The sequence below is a fragment of the Erigeron canadensis genome, chromosome 1 (assembly GCF_010389155.1).
Source record: "Erigeron canadensis isolate Cc75 chromosome 1, C_canadensis_v1, whole genome shotgun sequence".
NCBI classification, from domain to species: Eukaryota; Viridiplantae; Streptophyta; class Magnoliopsida; order Asterales; family Asteraceae; genus Erigeron; species Erigeron canadensis.
Genome location: NC_057761.1, coordinates 3,813,392 through 3,834,627, shown reverse-complemented (window position 1 = coordinate 3,834,627; position 21,236 = coordinate 3,813,392). Strand labels below are relative to the sequence as shown.

Here is a 21,236-nt window from a genome sequence, read left to right as displayed (position 1 = left end):
CGAATGAATCCCTTATCTTGTAACTCTTGCAACTGTGACTCGAGTTCTTGCATTTCAGAAGGTGCTAAACGATATGGTGTCTTTGCTACCGGCATAGCGTCAGGAATGAGATCGATTCGGAATTCGACTTGGCGAGACGGGGTAATCCCTGGATGTCATCAGGAAAGACATCGGGAAATTCACGAACTATTTGTATATCAGCTAGTTGGTTACTTCAGTTGTTGTGCTCATTAGGATCTGTTTGTGTGTCTCGGGTCTCTCGCCTTGAATTTCTAATACCTCTCCCCCACTTAAGGGGATTCTAAGAATTTTTGCACGACATACAATGGTTGCATCTACCCGGGATAACCAATCCATCCCCACTATTACATCGAAGCTACCCATTTCAAACGGGATTAGATCTATATAGTATGAATGAGTATCTAGTGTTAACACACATTTAGGCACAAATTTGTCAAGTTTAGAGATTTCACCACTAGCTACCTCTATTTCATAGCAAGCATGAGTACGGATGGGTTTCACGTTAATAATACACACGAAGTTAGTGGAGATAAAACTATGGTCGGCACCCGTATCGAATAACATAGTAGCTAGATGATTATTTAAGAGAAATGTACCCGTGACAACGTTAGGATCGTTAGCAGCTTCCACCGCGTTCAAGGCAAAGACTCGGCCGAATCTTCGTTTCATGAAAGATAGTTTGCAAGATGAATACTACAACCATTTCAACTTAATTGAAAATTTTTAATTCTGATCACTTTTCGACAGCCAAAGTGTGGTCCGGGTCTAACACCTACATCCGTTGCACTAGCGGTGTATGTATACAGGGTGTACCAGCGGCTAACCCTCCACACCTTTAGTACATCTAATGCAAGGTCGGCTCACGGTACTGACATGCTCCCTAGACATTGGCAAAGGTATGTATACAGGGTGTACCAGCGGCTAACCCTCCACCCGACCAATACCTATTGAACATGCCAGAGTTGCTACCACGCTCTAACCATCTAAGGCACGATCCATGTTGCCATCAAGTCCATAGTAAATATACCACACGCGAAAAGTTGATCAGGCTTTTCTGTGATGATATATCGCCATACTTCCTTGCTAACAATACTTCATATCGCTAACTTATTATTATTATTTAAATTTAACACATCTCATAGATCGAATACCAATAGTATGAGTACACGTGGTAAGGTAGCATGGTTCTAGGGCCTGCGCATGAATGAGTATAATAGCATGAATATCGCAGATATAGATAAAATCCATAGAGTTTGAATGCACACATAATTCCTATCATGCATGCTACGTGCGGTTCCTAAGTTATAGTCTAGGCAAAACCACCTAATTCACTATAACCACGGCTCTGATACCAATCTGTAACACCCCGACAGCGGCGGAAAACTCGGGATGTAAGATAAAGCACACGCGCACATGGATGTTACATAGGAATACTAAATGAGTGCTTAGGATAAACATAAATAGTCAATTTCATAACCCAACAAGCATAGTAGTAGTTATTACACACACAAGTTCAACAAAGATGATCAAATCAAGTACGAAAAGTTCCCACGCAGGGGATACGATTGGGCATATTGCCACCCAACACAAAGTACAAGCATGCAAACTCCAACCCTAAATCCTGAAGTCTGCTAATAGTCCCATGCTACCACTCCTAGCCACGGTTAGCCTGATTACCTGAAAGGAATACTTAAAAGAGTCAACACAAAGGTTGGTGAGTTCGTAGGTTTGAGTATAAACAAGTAGTATAAAAGCATTTTATACCGCCAATAGATCTCAAGTATTAAGTCGTATGTAGTGGCTAGTGACCAACTTGCACATAAGTAAGCGAGCACACACAATCCTTGATAGGACCGGCTAATAGTATCAATAGAGCACACACAATCCTCAATAGGACCGGCTAATAGTATCAATAGAGCACACACAATCCTCAATAGGACCGGCTAATAGTATCAATAGAGCACACACAATCCTCAATAGGACCGGCTAATATGTAACAAGTAGTCAAATAGCCAAAGAGTAGTAAAAGTAGTTACGGCATGTATAAAAGCATGAGTAGTATTCCTTTCACCCCGAAATAAGTAAAGAAAAAGGGGCTACGAAGACTCACAGTGATCTGCTACAAGCGTAGTTCTACAAGCACAGGGTATAAGCACAGATATAGTAACCTAATCACAAACCATTGAGCATAGATGGATACATGTATTAGTTCTCGTGATTATTTATTTACTAAGTGTCCTTGATGTACTGATGATTTGGTTCACTAAAGATCCTTAAACGTTTGACTCAACAGTGTTTTTCATACACTAGACTCGTAATGAACGTCTTTAAACTCGCACTTTGATAAACAAGATCGAATATGTCTTGATTATACCTTAATTAGGGTTTCCTTGTACATGATAGACTTGGATTACAACGAAGTATAAAATCTGATTTCTACAACTAACGAAAATAGACTTTAAATTCGTAAGGTGTATCTGAACGAAGATAAACCTTAAATTCGTAAGGTGTATCTGAACGAAGATAGACCTTAAATTCGTAAGGTGTATCTGAACGAAGATAAACCTTAAATTCGTAAGGTGTATTTGAACGAAGATAAACCTTAAATTCGTTAGGTGTATCTGAACGAAGATAAACCTTAAATTCGTTTAAGGACTTAAGTTTGTTTGGAGCTTAAGTTCGTTTTGAAGCTTAACTTCGTTTTGGAAGACTTAAATTCGTTTCTAGGATACTAAATTCGTTTTAAGTGTTTTTAGGACGAATTTGGGACTGTTCAACAAAAACGAGGGTTTTGAAGATTAAGACACGTTTACGACCCAAATTTGATCACGAAAAGGTTACTAAACACTTTTAGACACAAACCCACTAACTTTTAACACGATTTTTACACCAAAAATGGACCAAATCATCAAGAACATACACTTGAAAAGTAAACTTTTATTTTGATGAAAATCTCAAAATTTGCTGTCATTACCAGAAAATCGATACTAGAAATATGTTTTGATTATCACAAGGAAGCTAAAAATGCAAGAAATCTTGGTTTAACAACTCAAAATCAAATGATGAATTTTGTGGGTGAAGATGGTGAATGTATGTGTGTTTTTAGAGAGAGAGAGAGAGAGGTGAGATGGGGGGGGGGGGAAATGGTGAAGAAGTAGAAAAATGGGGTTTTCTAACCCTTTTATAGTTTTCCCTTAATTAATGATTCTAATAATTGTAGGGTCTAAATGAAACATTTTCAGACTAGAATTTCTTGAATACAATCGCTTACGTCTTGAAACCTAACATTCTTATCACAATAGACCATAGACGCGTCTTATAATTTAAGATTTAAGAGTGAATAGATCTTCATGTGAGCACATATTCGAAACTAGAACATATCATGGATTTATTTAAGTTATTTCTAAGGCGGTTGTTACATTCTCCCCCACTTAAAGGAATTGCGTCCCGAAATTCGAATTTACACTTCATGTTTCATGCTTCGCTTGCACACAAGTTTACAAGTATTAGATTGCATGTTTAGTGCTAAGTGTATTTGCATCAAGAGTAACAAGTAGGGGTCAAATGATGGTCAAACTCAGTCAAAGGGAATGAGAGCATCAAAACCCTAGCCTACACACCCCATCTACTCTCATTTTTCCCAAACACTCTCTCTCTCTCTTTGGCAGCCGCCCCTCCCTTTTTCTTTCCCTCTCAAAACCGAATTTCCTTCAAGAATCATCATCTTCATCTCAAGTCTTGGTAAGGAATGAAATGGGTTCAATCTAAATTTGTTATTTTTATGTTATACATACAAAAATCGGTTTATATATATACACCCAAAAATCTTTAAAACCGAAAAAATATATATAAGTCTTGAACATAAGTTGGCCTGATCTAGATCGGATTCGAGTGATAATCAAAGCTATGGTCTTGAAATCGTGTTCATTTCCTTCTTCCCGACCAAATCTGGTCATGTTTATGATCTAGGGTTTTGGCCAAATCTGGTCAAGCCCGTTTTGTCATCTTCTTTCTGATTTAGATCCGATTTAGGATTTGTTATTGATTAATATTGGGTGTTCATGCTTAATCTCTGTGCTGATTCTTTTCTCCTTCTTTCTTTCGTTATTGGCAGATTCTAGAATAGAGTTCCTAACTATTTTCTTTATCTACTTGTCATGGTCATGTATTAAAGTCTGTGGCATTTTGTTTCTCCATACCATATTCGGTGTATTCAAACTCTATGGAAACTCTTTTTGTTTCAAACTCTGTTCTTCAAATTCTGTATCATTCAGTATAAAAGAAACTCAATGTGTTAAAGTCTGTGAACTTTCAATTCAAATTCGGTGCTGTAGGTCGACAAACTCTCTGAACAGATAGTTAAACGGATTTTTGTGACATAAACTGATACACTTCAATTACTTAATAAAGAAAAATATTATCATTTGGGTCGATATTGTTTAGTTTAGAATTAGAAGGGTAGTTTGTGTAACTTGTTTGAAAGGTTGTTACGATCGTTGTAACCGTCCTCACTGTTGTTATATACCGATTATTCCATTCAATGAAATCAATAACGAAATTAACAACAAATTCTCTCTTCTCTCATTTTCTGTTGCATCATTTTGGTATCAGAGACACCAACCGATTCTGGTTAGGGTTTGAATTCCGATCATTTTTTTTTCCGGCAGAGGTCTTCTTCTCCGGCAAGATTATCACAATTTCAGGCGAAATCTTCTTCTTTAATAATAATTTCGTCTTCTTTTCTCGATTAAAATGGTTCAAACACGCGAAACATCTGAAATCGAACGTTTAACAAAAGAATTGAATCTTTCACAAGAGCAGATCATCGCGATGTAGGCGGCGATTGAAAATCTGCAGAAATCAATGGCGGCGATGCAGAATTCCGGTGGTCAACTCCTAACACTAACTGAGGAAACTCGAATTAATCATAACCGTTTCACAAAAATCGAATTTCCTAAGTTTGAAGGAGATAATGTGGAAGACTGGATTTACAAGTGTGAGCATTTCTACACAATTGATGCTACACCTGAAACATCAAAAATTAGGTATGTTGCAATACATATAACAGGGAGAGCACTGTCATGGCACCAAGGCTACATGAAATCGAGCGGGAAAACTATGGAAAACATAACTTGGGATGAATATTCAAGGTCAACCATGGCAAGGTTTAGTACAACTCATATGGAGGATGCAATGGGAGCATTGAAGGCTCTGGTTCAAGAAGGTGAATTGGACGAATATTGTGATCAATTTGACAAGTTGTTAAACAAGGTAACTCTCTGTGAAGAATATTCTGTTAGTATTTTTGTAGAAGGCCTTAAACCAGAAATTAAATGCTATTTGAAGATGTTTAAACCAAAAACATTAAGAGATGCATACTCTTTGGCAAAAATACAAGATCAAGCAAATAAGATGTTAGGGAAGCAACAGGTGAATAACTATGCATCTAGTAGTAGGAATATGAGTACTACACCTAGATCCTCTAGTCTTAGCAATGCTGGAAAACCTCCTATATTGGCCACACCAGTTAATGCTATCCCATCCATTGCTATTGTACCAAAGAAGGTGAATAATAAGTTTTTTGAGGTGAAAAGAGCAAAAGGAGAATGTTTTTGGTGCAATGAAAAGTTTGTTCAAGGCCATAACAAGGCGTGTAAGGGAAAAAAACAACTTTTTTTAGTAGAGGTTGAGGAGGAATTGGATGAGGAATTAGAGGAAATAAATCTGTTGAATACTGCAGTAAGAGTACAAGGAGAGCCCCAAATTTCATTAAATGCCATTATGGGCATCCCTTCATACTCCACAATGCAGATTGTGGGTACAATTGGAACAAGGAACTTGCATATTTTGGTGGATGGAGGATCTACTCATAATTTCATGAGTAAAATTTTGGCAGAGAAGGTGAAATGCATTTTACAAGATATTCCTAATGTAAATGTCACTATGGCCAATGGGAATAGAATGGATTGTGTCAAGATGTGCAAGGGTTTTCAGTGGATTATGCAGGGGAATTGGTACACTGCTGATATGTTGGTAATTGAGCTCAATAACTATGATATTGTTTTGGGGGTTCAGTGGTTGGAGACACTCAATGACATCATATGGAATTTTAAGCACCTCACTATGAAATTTCATGTGGGAGATCAAGAGTTCCAATTAAAAGGAGTGGCTAAACATGGAGTTCAATTGTGTTCCATGGAAAAGATGTCTTCTCTGTTACATGATTCCCATAGTGTGGCTCAAGCACAATTATGTACTCTACATGATGCTACTAGTGATCACCAAGTACATAAGCCCACACTAACAGAATTTACAAGTGATGATGAGCTGAAAGTTTTATTGGAAAGATATGCAGATGTATTTGCCATACCCATTGGATTACCACCACCTAGGAGTTGTGATCACAAGATTGTGTTAAAGGATGAGAAATTAAACCTTAATTTGAAACCATATAGATATCCTAGAGCACAAAAGGATGTGATAGAGCAGATGACACAAGAACTGCTTGATTCTGGAGTTATTAGGCATAGCACAAGTTGCTTTGTTGCACCAGTGGTCTTAGTTAAGAAAAAAGATGGCTCTTGGAGGATGTGTATCGACTATAGGAAGCTGATGAGAATACCATTAAAGATGTGTACCCAATTCCTTTGATAGAAGAGCTATTGGATGAATTAAATGGAGCCAAGTATTTTTCCAAATTGGATTTAAGATCTGGATACCATCAAATAAGAATGTTTGAGGATGATGTGCATAAGACAGCATTCAAGACCCATCAAGGTCACTTTGAATTCCTGGTCTTACCATTTGGCCAGACCAATGCACCTGCTACCTTCCAATCTTTAATGAATCTGACTTTTAAGGAGGTAATGAGAAAATGCACTTTAGTTTTTTTTGATGATATATTAGTATATAGCAATTCTCTTCGGCAGCATCTCAAGGATTTGGGTCAAGTATTAGAGTTAATGAGGAAGAATTCTCTCAAGGCAAAGAACTCTTTTGCTGGATCAAAAGTGGAATATCTGGGCCATGTAATTAGTGCAGAGGGAGTATCAACTGACCCTACAAAACTGGAGGCTATCAAGGAGTGGCCAACCCCTACCACTGTCAAACAGCTTAGAGGATTTTTGGGTTTCACTGGTTATTACAGAAGATTCATCAAGAATTATGGCATGAAGGCAAAACCTCTGACAGAATTGTTACAAAAAGATGGGTTTCTTTGGTCTGCAGCAGCCCAGGATGCATTTGAGGATATGAAACAAGCTCTAACCAACCCACCTGTACTTAAATTACCAGATTTTTCCAAGGTATTTGTGGTGGAAACTGATGCTTCATCTAAAGGATTAGGAGCTGTTTTGATGCAAGAAGGCCACCCACTAGCTTACATTAGTAAAGCATTATCTGTCAGACAACAGTCCCTATCAGTATATGAAAAGGAATTATTGGCCATCATTTTTGTAGTGAAATAATGGCATCATTACTTATCATCAGCTCATTTCATCATCAAAACTGATCACCAGAGCCTCAAACATCTTTTGGAACAGAAAATTGTGACACCACTGCAACAAAAATGGCTTTCCAAGTTGTTAGAGTATGATTATGAGATTTCTTACAAGAAAGGTTCAGACAATGTAGCTGCTGATGCTCTCTCCAGAATACAGAGTTTAACCATTTTAACCATGGGGGTGAGTTCATTAGATGGATTATTATGGAAAAGAATACAAGACTCCTGGAAAAATGATCAAGAAACTCAAGCAGTGATAAAGAAAATAGAACAAGGGCAGGTGGTGAAGAACAGAACTTGGGATGGGGGTAGTTTTGAGGAGGAAAAATAAGATTTGGATAGCAAAAGATATGGAACTAAGGAAGGAAATAATTCAATTAAACCACTCTTCTGCTTCCAGTGGCCATTCAGGAGTGGTTCCTACCTTAAAAAGAATTCAAGAGCTGTTTTCATGGAAGGGGTGCAATAAAGATGTGAGGAAATTTGTGAAGGAATGCTCTGAATGTCAAAGATCAAAGTACGAAAATACACCTTATCCAGGATTGATGCAACCATTACCCATCCCAAGGTCAATATTTACTGATATTTCTTTGGATTTTATTTCTGGGTTCCCAAAAGTCCATGGAAAAGATTCTGTGTTGGTAGTCATTGACAGACTTACCAAGTATGGCCATTTTAATCCTCTTCAACACCCTTATACTGCTGCAACTGTAGCAAAGGTTTTCATGGATAACATCTTCAAAATACATGGCAATCCACTAACTATTGTTTCAGATAGGGACCCAATTTTCATGAGTAAGTTTTGGCAAGAGTTTATGAGGCTGCAGGGTATTACATTATCCATGTCTTCTGCCTACCACCCACAATTCGATGGGCAAACTGAAGTTCTTAATAGATGTTTGGAAGCCTATTTGAGGAGTATGTGTATGGAGAACCCACTGCAATGGGTGCAATGGCTGCCATTAGCTCAATGGTGGTACAATTCTACTTGGCATTCTTCTATTCAAATGTCTCCTTTTGAAGCTCTATTTGGCATTAAACCACCAATTCACATTCCATTCATTCCTGGGGATACTGCCATTGCTGCTGTGGAAGAGCTACATAGAGATAGAGAACTCATGATCCAACATCTAAAAAGGAATCTGCAATCTGCAAGGAATAGGATGAAAAAGATGGCTGATAAGAATAGATGTGAAAGGGAATTCAAGGAGGGGGACATGGTTTTGGTGAAGCTACATCCGTTTACACAACAATCTTTAAAGAAACATCATAACAGGAAATTATCTCCTAAGTACTTTGGTCCCTTCCAAGTTTTACAGAAAATTGGCAAGGTTGCATACAAGTTGGCACTTCCTCCTGAAGCTCAAATGCACCATACATTTCATGTTTCACTCTTGAAACAAGCTCATGGGTCTCAGCTACCAGTTGTTCCATTACCTCAAGCTAATAAATGGTCTCTCACACCTCGAGCAGTGTTGGATAGGAAGATTGAGAAAAAGGGTAACAAGGCAGTTGTGAAGGTTTTAATTCATTGGGAGGGTCTACCGGTTAGTGATGCTTCTTGGGAAATTGCAGAGGAGATATTGGTTCGATACCCAGATTTCTCTTTTTGAGGGCAAAAAGTTCTTAAGGAAGGGGTAATTGATACACTTCAATTACTTAATAAAGAAAAATATTATCATTTGGGTCGATATTGTTTAGTTTAGAATTAGAAGGGTAGTTTGTGTAACTTGTTTGAAAGGTTGTTACGATCGTTGTAACCGTCCTCACTGTTGTTATATACCGATTATTCCATTCAATGAAATCAATAACGAAATTAACAACAAATTATCTCTTCTCTCATTTTCTGTTGCATCATAAACTCTTTAAATCATGAGCTCTATGAAGTACTTATAAACTCTTTACTACACAATATAAACTCTGTGGTAGTGTTGAATTCGTGCAAAGTAAAGTCTCTGAAGTCACAGATGTTATAAACTCTCTAAAAATTAACTTCGATGATATTAAACACTATAGAAATCAAACTCTATGTCATGTGTCAAATTCAAAGAATTTGTAAATTCTCTACCTCAAATTCGAAGAAGTTATAAACTCTATAAAAAAAATTCTCTTCACAGAAGTTATAAAGTCTTTGCCATAAACTCTTCACAAGTTAAACACTCTTTGTTCGTTTCGTAGAACTTATAAATCATGTGAAATAAATTCTCCAAATAAGTTCTATGTGATAAGTTTTCTAAATAAATACCCTGAATAAATTCATTGTGAAGTAAACTCTCTAAAGATTAAATTCTTTGAAATTCATTCATAAACTCTCTAAAAATCAAAGTCTGTACAATTAAAATTATTATTAATGATATGACATTAGACATGACTTAATGACATTTCTTAAGACACTAGTATAAGACATAAACGAGTACAATCAAATCCAAGTACTTACTGGGTGACTTGTGGACAATGTAGGAGTTTTGGACAGATAGTGAGCTTGTTTCAGGTGTATCTGACTGTTCATGTTATTGTTCGTTGATCTAGGATACTAATACTTGTGCTGCTTTCAGGTGAGTTTTGTAGCCCCTCTTTTTACATGTTTTGGGGTGAAAAGTATACTTGTTCTTTATAAACAGTTTTGTCGATTTCTGTTTATGTTCAATATTGAGCCTGTGCGTATAGAGTTACTTATGCCATTTGACGTGCTTCTGTTCTTGATTGTATGTATGTGATTATGTGCTTGATGGTCGTGCTTATTTGACGTGCTTTTTGTGTGTATTGGAGACTTGAGACTTTGGACTAAGGCATGTATCGTAAGGCCGGATTTTGAGACATTGAGACTTGATACTTTTGGACTTATTTTGGCGTAACTCTGCTCGTTATATATTGAACTATTACTTGTTTAGAATTGAAAGAATCGACAAAAGACTTATTTCTTTGACTAGACTTTTGACATAAAACCTAGGAACTCGCCAACCTTTGAGTTGACACGTTTTAGTATACTTTTCAGGTACTCAGGCTAATCAGGGATAAAGACTGCTGTGCTAGACTTGGACATCGGAGATTAGAGCTCCTTTATTTATTGTCGGACTTTAAGGCTACATGCCTTGGATTATTTCCTTATTGACTTGTTTGTAATAAGTTATTTTAGCACTATTATGACTTTGAACTCATGTTTTTGGGAATATATTTATTATATTTTATTTCATTTAGCAGTATCTATGTAATTACATGTCGTGCTGTACTTTTCATGACACCTCATGTTTCCGCCAACGGTGGGGTGTTACAATTATACCTACAAAATAGTTTAAATATACATCTTTCTTTTATATCATATACATATGATTATATGGAAATAGTGAATATGGGGTTGTTCTCCATCTAAGCTTAGATGAGAAACACCTCACATCCTAATATTTTTTCATAATGTAAATAAAACTGTGGGCCCTCATGAATTTTAATATTTGAAAATCACCATGCAACATGAAAATCATAATGCATCAATATATACACTTGTGCTTCATGAATCTTCGTGCATCAACTTAATGATCTAAGGATTGTCTTATTTGTCTTACTTTAATACTTGTTTTATAAATCATATATATATATATGGAAGTGAATATGAGGTTGTCCTAGATGGGGAACACCTCACATTGTGTTTATTTAATCACAAAATTCATGGGGGCTCACAGTTTTATTTACATTATGAAAAAATATTAAAAATATTAGAATGTGAGGTGTTCTTCATTTAATCTTAGATGGAGAACAACCTCATATTCACTTTTTCTATTTAGATAAAGGTTCATGTGAGAACCATTTTAATTGGATGAACCATGAGAACCAATATATTATACCTTAATGTACATATGTGATAAGTATATGTAAACATATTCATTCACATATGAGTAGATCAAATTAAACTTAATATTATCTATGTTCATATGTGAATGTTTCTCGATTGAACCTTATCCTAGATATATATATATATATATGGGTGAGTTTTTTAGGACCGCCTCCTTAATTTAGACCATTTTAGGACATGCAGTTTTTGTAACTTACACACCATCATCATCATCTACTACGATATACAAGACTTTTTTGTAAAAGCACTAAGACTTTCTAGCGACGGGGCCACTGGAAAATCATGTGTAAGTTACACATATGTAAGTTAACTTACACATGATTTTCCCGCTAAGTTACTTACACATAACTTACACATGTGTAACTTAACTTACACATGATTTTCCCGCTACACGGTGGTCAAAAAGTCTTAGTGCTTTTACAAAAAAGTCTTGTATATCGTAGTAGATGATCATGGTGTTGTCACTGTTGTGTAAGTTACAAAAAACACATGTCCTAAAATGGTCTAAGTGGTCTAAATTAAGGAGGTGGTCCTAAAATAACTTATATATATATATATATATATGAGAGAGATCAAATAAGAAAGGGTGTTAAGGAAAGAAGGGAGAGAAGGCTCTATGAACCAATCAGAGCCTGACACGTCGCTTTTAAAAAAAATTTACGCGGTGGCATTTTTGTAAATAAATCAAACTTTTTGTGAAGCTTGGTCAGCCTGGGTTCTAGGTTAGCTTGGGTTCTGGGTCAGCTTGGTTGGTCAGCTTAGTTGGTCAGCTTGGTTGGTCAGTTTGATCAGCCCCGGGTTCTGGGTCAGCTTGGTCAACCCCAAGCTGACCCAACCCAACCCCAAGCTGACCCAACCTGATACAGACCCCAAGCTGACCCAACCTGACCCAAAACCAATAATCTACATTTTGTGTAGATTATGTGTAAATTGTGTCAAGCTAACCCACCCCCAAGATGACCCAACCTGACCAGACCCCAAGCTGAACCAACCTGACCCAACCTGACCCAAGCTGACCCAAAACCCATAATCTACATTTGTGTAGATTAATCTAAATTTTGTGTAGATTATGTGTAAATTGTGTCAAACTAACCCAACCCCAAGCTGACCCAGGCTGACCAGACCCCAAGCTGACCCAACCCAGAACCCAAGCTGACCCAAAACCCATAATCTACATGTGTGTAGATTAATTTACATTTGTGTAGATTATGTGTAAATTGTGTCAAGTTAACCCAACCCCAAGTTGACCCCAAGCAGACCCAAGCTGACCCAAAACCCATAATTTACATTTATATAGATTGTGTGTCAAGCTGACCCAACCCCAAGCTGACCCAACCCTGACCCAGACCCAGACCCCAAACTGACCCAACCCCAAGCTGACCCAAGCTGACCAGACCCCAAGATGACTCAAACTGACCCAGACCCAACCCCAAGTTGACCCAAGCTGACCTAACCTGACCAGACCCCAAGCTGACCCAAACTGACCCATACCCAACCCCAAGTTGACCCAAGTTGACCTAACCTGACCAGACCCCAAGCTGACCCAAACTGACCCAGACCATAAACTAACCCAACCTGAAGCTGACCCAAACTAAGCTGATCCAACTCAGGCTGACCTAACCCAAGTTGACCCAACCCACTGAGAGTTGAAGCTGACCAAGCTTCACAAAACTTTAAATTATTTACAAAGTTGCCACAACGTTTTTTTTTATTTTAACACATGTCGCGTTCTGATTGACCAATAGGACCTTGTCTCCCTTCTTTCCTTAACACCCCTTCTTCCAGGATCCTCATTCCTCACCATATATATATATATATATAGTGAAAAGTTATTTTATGAACCCTTTTTTTGCGAGAACCTTTGAGAACTTTTCGAATCAAGCCCAACCGATAATTATTCTTTACATGAAATTGTTTTTTGATTGTTTTCTGAATAACTTGTGTGTAATTTTGAAGTTTATAATTGTGTGGAGGCATGAATTATCATCCGTTAAACAATTATGTGGAGATTTTGATTCTTGATCACATGTGCACGAATATTGCTATGATTACATGTGATCGACTTGCATACATGTGATCATAGCAATATTTGTGCACATGTGATCAAGAATTTAAATCTTCACATAATTGTATAACGGATGATAATCCATGCTCCACACAATCAAAAAACAATTTTCATGTAAAAAATAATTATCGGTTGGGCTTGATTTGAAAAGTTGTCAAAGGTTCTCACAAAAAAAGGGTTCTCAAAATAACTTTACCCTATATATATATATTTATATATATATATATATAACCCTAGGGGTGAGATAATTTGAAACACCTCTTATTTTAGGATCAACTAGGACTATTGATTCCATATATAGACATATTTGTTCCCATACGCAAAGCGTATGGGAACAAATATGTCTATGGAATCAGATATCTTCTTTTTTTGCTTTTGGGGTATGCGATTTGTGGAAGATACATCAGTTTCATGGAGATGTCCGCCCAGTTGACAAGACAAAGACTTGAGATCAAGTCAAGTAAAACATAATATCCAGTGGGGCCATGCTTCATTTTTCCATTTTGAGACGTATTATTGATAATGATCATATAGGAATGATACTTATAGAAATACCATAAATAATTTCTTCTTGATGACATTAAACTCCTCCCCTTCCTATGGATTTCTAATAGAAAGTGTAAAGTTAGGCTTATTTGGTTAGATTGGATAAACAATCCTTCCAGTTCTATTCTCTTGTATGTCTAACTATTAAACTAGTTTCTTGCTAGTTTCTTTTTATATAATAAGCTGTTCGAAAAAAAAAATACCAGAAATAATTGTTCAAAGAACAATATAGAATGTTGGCCATGACATACGTTTCAATATTCATCCATGTAATAGCATTGCTATTGTGTCCTACAACCCTTGCCAAAAACCATACCGATCACCTTGCACTTCTAGCCATCAAATTGACCGTAACTCTTGACCCACAAAATGTTCTCGAGTCATGGAATACATCCCTCCATTTTTGCCAATGACAAGGAGTTACATGTGGTTGTCGGCATCCTAGAGTCACCGAGTTGAACCTTGGGTCTAAAGGCATAGTTGGTTCCTTTTCCCCTCATATTGGAAACTTGAGTTTTCTAAGAGTAATTAATCTTGAGAACAACAGCTTTAAAGGTACAATCCCACCTCAATTAAGCAACCTATTCAGGTTGCAGACGCTGATTCTCAGCGACAATTATTTTGAAGGTGAAGTTCCAGCTGGTTTATCAAACTGCACCAGACTTAGCAATTAATAAATTAATAAACAAGACAACCTAGAGGATTATTGAAACTCTTGTAGATGTTTAGACCTAGCAGTAAATTTTCATGGTCCATGGACGAGGTGTTGATGCTTGGTGATAGAATTTACCCGATGCAATATAATCAAGTATGACTCTGTTATCTCTGTTACTCCACTCATTTTTAGCAATTAAAACATGTAATTGTTATACTGTTTTTTGGGTGCTAGTTGGAAAGACTTCCAAGTGCGTAAAACTATATCAATTGTTTGTAAGGATTAATTTGTAACACCAAATTTCTTCACACAAGAAAGATGTGAAGAAATTAGCTGTTACAATTTGACTTTCACACATTTAAGTATGAATATGTTTGACATATGTTCATACTTTTAGGTATGAATTTTTTATTTCCATACATATAAGTGTGAGAAAGTTATAATTTTTTAAATTGTTTCACACTTTTACATGTGTATACACTTAAACATTTTTAACTGTAGATATATTAAAAAATTTCTTAACACTTCTTTTGAAGTAAGTGTGAATTAATGAATTTTTTTTGTTGTAGTGACTACAAACAACTTTCAATGCGAATAATAAATTTAGTGATTATTTGGTACTTACGGTAGATTGAAATAAAAAAGAAAAAAAAGTGGAAGTTAACACATTCACTAAAAACAAAATCCTTTTACGGTGAATAATTTATTCAAAAAAAATAAATATATTGACAAAGGTTATCGTCAAGATATAAGAATGGAATTAAAATTACAAAAAAAATTTAATTTTGTATCTTTATTTTTTTTCCTAATCTTTATCTTTTACTCCTTTATAAAGCAAATAACCTCTTTTTATTTTAGGTAATTCTACCTTTGAATTACCAGAATTACTCTTGACTTTTTATGTATTGTCTTTAATGAATTATGTTACACTCTAAATCTTTATTTTAAAAATTAATATTTTAAGTCATTATCTTCTAAAAATTTCTACTATCACAATTACATCAACCTACACCATTTGATACCGCCACCACCACTAATAGTACCATCACCGACACCACTAGACCGTCTTCCCCACCACTGTCATCGCATTGCGCGGGTACCATGCTCGTATTAAAAAAATTTATCATCAAGAAATAAGCATGGGCACAGCTATATAAGGGGCGGGGGGCCGAATTTTTTTATTGCGATGTAGAGGGTATATTGTTTTCGTATGAAAAATTTTCGATATACTCAGTTTCGTCCCCCATTTTAAAAAAATAGTGTCTGGAAAAAAAAATTAAATTCTGACCCCATCGAAAATTTTCAAGTTTCTCCTCTGAAAATAAGGCAGGTGGTTGCTAATTTCACAGCTTTTGACTTGTTCTAAATTATTCAAATTAAAAAAATTGTGGAATTTTATTTCAATTAATACTCTTAGAAACAAGACCAAGACTTTTCATACTAGTGGTAGAAACAAGAGAAAGACTTGATATCAACTCAAGTAAAACATAATATCCAGTGGGGCCATGCTTCATTTTTCCAAGACTTACTATTGACACTGACGACAATGCTCATATAGGAATGATACTTATAGAAATACCAGGAATAATTGTTCAAAGAACAATATAGAATGTTGGTCATGACGTACGTTTCAATATTCATCCATGTAATAGCATTGCTATTATGTCCTACAACCCTTGCCAAAAACCATACCGATCACCTTGCACTTCTAGCCATCAAATCGACCATAACTGACCCACAAAATGTTCTCGAGTCATGGAATACATCCCTCCATTTTTGCCAATGGCAAGGAGTTACATGTGGTCGTCGGCATCCTAGAGTCACCGAATTGAACCTTGGGTCTAGAGGCATAGTTGGTTCCTTTTCCCCTCATATTGGAAATTTGAGTTTTCTAAGAGTAAATATTCTTGAGAACAACACCTTTAAAGGTGCAATCCCACCTCAATTAGGCAACTTATTCAGGTTACAGAAGCTGATTCTCAACGACAATTATTTTGAAGGTGAAGTTCCAGCCGCTTTATCAAACTGCACTAGACTTGATGAACTTAGGTTGTCTCGCAATAAACTAGTTGGAAAGCTCCCACAACAGTTTAGTTCTCTGGTAAACCTCAGGTTCATAGCCTTTAGGGACAATGATTTCACAGGAGGGATACCATCTTTCTTAGCGAATCTCACTTCTCTTGAATTCATCTACGGTGTTGGAAATCCTCTAGGTGGAAGCATTCCACGAGATTTAGATAAGTTATACAAGTTGCAAGTAATAACTTTTTCCGTTACCCAACTCCATGGTATGATCCCTCCATCCTTATACAATTTAACATCATTAAGAGTTATAAGTTTCACAAACAATGAAATCATTGGAGATCTACCAAAAGATATAGGGTTGCAGCTACCTAATCTTGAGTTTTTCCAAATAACAGCAAATAATTTTACAGGAATTATTCCCTTCTCATTTTCTAACTGTTCTAACTTGGTAGAACTTGGCTTGGGTCTAAACGGTTTCACTGAGATAATTAACATAAATTTCAATCAGATGCCTAATCTTTCGTATGTTGGTCTATTTCGAAACCATTTAGGAAAGTCTCAACCAGATGAGATGAAATTCATTGATACCATGATCAATTGTAGCAATCTTGAAGTTTTGCTTGCTCATAATAACAAATTAGGAGGAGTTCTTCCTAGTTCTGTAGGCAATCTCTCATCTCAACTTACAATTCTATCCATTTCTGCAAACTCATTGTACGGGGCCTTTCCATCTGGCATAGGGAATCTTGTGAAGTTAGAGCATTTAAGGATGGAATATAATCAGTTCACAGGCATACTTCCTAGTGAGCTTGCCAATCTGCGAAACCTGCGACGTTTTACCATAGAATACAACAGCTTCACCGGGAACATTCCAAATTTTATAGGAAACCTGTCATTGTTAGATGCATTGCTTCTGCAAGGTAATAGATTAGAAGGACAGATAACACCAATCTTGGTAACTGCACGAGATTGACATTGTTGTCCCTTTCTGAAAACAATCTTACTGGCCCAATACCCATAGAGCTTTTTCATACATCATCCTTGTTTATTGCTCTAGATCTTTCTGATAATCACTTAGGTGGACCAGTTCCCCAGAACATAGGAAATCTCAAAAGCTTGACAACACTTGATTTGTCGCATAACAATCTGATTGGCACAATCCCAAACACCATTGCGAGTTGCACAAGCCTTGAGGTCCTAGATATGAAAGAAAATTATTTTCAAGGTCCGATACCTCAGGCTATGAGTGCTTTAAGAGGTATCAGAAACCTTGATCTTTCTAGTAACAACCTTTCTGGAATGATTCCAAGCTTCTTCGGGCAGTTAAACCTGTCTACATTGAATTTGGCGTTCAACAATCTTGAGGGCGAGGTACCTATGACAGGCATTTTTAAGAATGCAAGCACTTTTGCGATTGATGGGAACAACAAGCTATGCGGAGGCGTTCCTGAGCTTGGCCTACCTAAGTGTGCCGTGTCAGCAAAAGGTTCGCATATGCCACATGTTATTCTAGTTGTCATCCCAGTTTGCTTGTTTCTCGTTATAGCATTAGTGTTGGTTTCATTGTTTTGTTGGAAAATCAGAAAGACACAACCACTGCCAACAGAAGCTTCATTCATCCAACCATTTTCAAGAATATCTTATGGAAGCATACTCAAAGCCACAGACGAGTTCTCCCGACAGAATCTAATCGGGTCGGGTACTTTTAGTGAAGTTTATAAAGGTATCTTTGAACCAGATGGTGAAGTGTTTGCAATCAAGGTTCTAAAGCTTGGAAATCAAGGAGCTTTGAAAAGTTTTGTTGCTGAGTGTGAAACTTTGAAAAACGTAAGGCACCGTAATCTTGTAAAAATCATTACATCTTGTTCATCTCTTGATTTTCAAGGTAATGATTTCAAAGCTCTTATTTACGAGTTCATGCCAAATGGGAGTCTTGAAAGGTGGCTACATCCAAGTTCTCAACAAAAAACTGAGAACGAAGAAGCTCCACGAAGATTAACTATTCGTCAAAGAGTAACAATTGCAACAGATGTGGCTCATGCCCTTCACTACCTCCACCAAAACTGTGACTTTACTATAATTCACTGTGATCTGAAGCCAAGCAACATTTTACTGGATAGTGAAATGGTGGCTCACATTGGTGATTTCGGGCTAGCAAAGTTTCTTCCATTAAAGCCTCATCAAAGCAGTTCAATTGGAATAAGAGGCACAGTTGGGTATGCAGCTCCAGGTAACCAGTTAATTTTAAACATCTAATGTGTTCTATTACTTAATTATTTAATACATACATTTGCACTTTTGTAGAGTATGGTGTTGGAAATGAGATGACAAAAGAAGGGGACGTCTACAGTTTTGGGATTTTGTTGTTGGAGATGATGACAGGAAGGAGACCAACCGATCCAGTTTTCCAAGAAGGATTGAATCTCCATGAATATGTGAAGATGGCGTTGCCTGAGCGTCTCATGGATATCATTGAACCGCAGGCGCTATTTTCTACAAACAAGGAACATAAGCAAGCTCCAAACATGAACCATGGTTACAGTATGGATGAACTACCAAAGTTAAAGAGATTGGAAGAGAGCATGATTTCACTGGCTAGAATTGGGTTGGCGTGTTCCATGGAGTCTCCCACCGATAGGATGGATACGAACAAGCTGGTGCATGAGTTGCGTCACATTAACGAAATCTTTCAAAGTTTTTAAGACATCAAGGGGTGGTGGCGAAGTTGGCTAAAGCGTACATCTCATAACTACTTGTATGTTATACCAAGGTCGAGAGTTCAAGCCTCTCTCGCCCCATTGATTTTCTTTGGTACCTTCGACTCATCATATCTAGTTGATTTTTGTTGTGTTGCCAATTAATTAGGTCACTTCAGTCGTAAACTGCATGGCAATGCCCGGGAGTGTCTGCCTTATGTCCTGTTTATTGTAACATAAATTGGTCAATTTCAGTATTACGTATTAAAACTAAATAAAGGATTGTATTACTAATATTAGAAAGTAGAGGGACTAGTTATGAAAACAAAGAGATGGTTATTTCGGATTCATTTGATCATTTCAATACATATATTGATTTGATACACAAAACTTTCTCTCTTTCTCTCTAAATTGACACCATTATAATCTTATGAACTCTATTACAAGGTATGAGAATTATCTGGTTGTCCCATATCGATTGTACGTGGGAGCTTGTACACACAGTACCCAAAATCTGATTGGATGTAAATGGGTATTTAGTTACAAACGAAACGTTGATGGCATAATGATTATAAATCGCAAAAATTATTAAGTTGAGATCCTAGCTAGTTTAAAGTAAAGATTAGCTAATATTACTATATTACTGTTAGCAAAGTCGATAGCCAGTCCATCTTGTCTTCTCCATTTCAATGAAAGCTAAAAAGAGAGAAGCAGTAAATAGGGTCATGAAAATCATTTGATGTTGATTGTAAATGAAAGTTTTTAGTACATATATATGTTATTGTTTATGAGCTTAGTTAAATATCATTTGTAAAAAAATAAACAGAAACAAATTCATAGTTTAGGAAAGGTATGTAGGCAACATGTTTGATATAATAGTTAAAAGAATACAACAACAATAACACTCAATCCTGTATAGAATGGTAGGTAATGTCCAGAATGCTTTTAGATATGTATGAGCGTATGTACCTATCGTATCAATAGAAGGTTACTTCATACATGATCATCTAGATATCTCTTGTATGGGTATGCCATATGTTTTTATACACGTTTGAATGCATGGAAGTACTAGAAAAGAAATTCCTTACTTGTTAAACTAAGTGCCTCAACATGTATCAGGCCAAGCCTCGAATACTGGTAAAAGACAGTTGACAAAAGTAAATGTGTTTCAGATTATGTACTAGAATAGATATTAGAATTTGCATTCATATAAATTCGCAAAAATCAAAGATTTATTTTCTGAATCATTTAGAGAGGATGGTTAAATTATATATGAAACGGTAGTTCAACAAAAGGGATCGTACCTCAAAAGCGTAATTTTATAAACGATTGTATCAAATTTAGTTATCTTTGTTTAACTCAATGACTAGCCCGAGAAGAGTTGATAGGCCAAAATCTTCATATTTTGGTTCATATCGTGTTTGTAACATGTTGTAAAATTATAATGTAAAGAACAATGAAAAAGATAAGGAAGAATAGAGAATTCTATCGTTAATCTCATGAATTCATTGTTTAACCTTTCATGTAAAAGGTTCATTTGTTTTTTTTTTTTTTTTTTTTTTTTTATAAAGAATTAAAGTTAGAAATCTCTAGTTTGGGATAAATTAATACAATTTATTATTGTAAATTGGTGGCTTTATAGCTCTCTTTCAGTGTATAAGCAATAGATGCAGCATATTATTTTTTTTATATATCATCACGAAAAAAAAGTGCAAATTTATGTGGAGAGTATGTAGAACGATAGAGATTTTAGCAGCAGATTTGTTCTTAAATGGGTAAAAGGAGTTTCCAAAAAATTGCAACATATATGGATCTCTGTTTTGGATAAAAATTACTTAAGATAATTTTATACAAGAATTTACTTCAACTACTACAAATTA

The 21,236-nt window shown here is 36.2% G+C and overlaps 2 protein-coding genes across 2 annotated transcripts; both read left to right on the top strand.

The window, feature by feature from the left end:
• The first annotated feature begins 4,884 nt into the window (after positions 1–4,884).
• LOC122592345 lies at positions 4,885–6,672 on the top strand. Its single transcript, XM_043764586.1, has one exon. It carries the CDS (start codon positions 4,885–4,887, stop codon positions 6,670–6,672), a length of 1,788 nt encoding a protein of 595 aa, XP_043620521.1.
• Positions 6,673–16,253: 9,581 nt separating this feature from the next.
• LOC122592167 (probable LRR receptor-like serine/threonine-protein kinase At3g47570) lies at positions 16,254–19,659 on the top strand. The gene is made up of 3 exons (XM_043764396.1): positions 16,254–17,580; positions 17,718–18,890; positions 18,965–19,659. Exons 1-3 carry the CDS (start codon positions 16,254–16,256, stop codon positions 19,360–19,362), a joined length of 2,898 nt encoding a protein of 965 aa, XP_043620331.1. The 3' UTR covers positions 19,363–19,659.
• Positions 19,660–21,236: the final 1,577 nt, after the last annotated feature.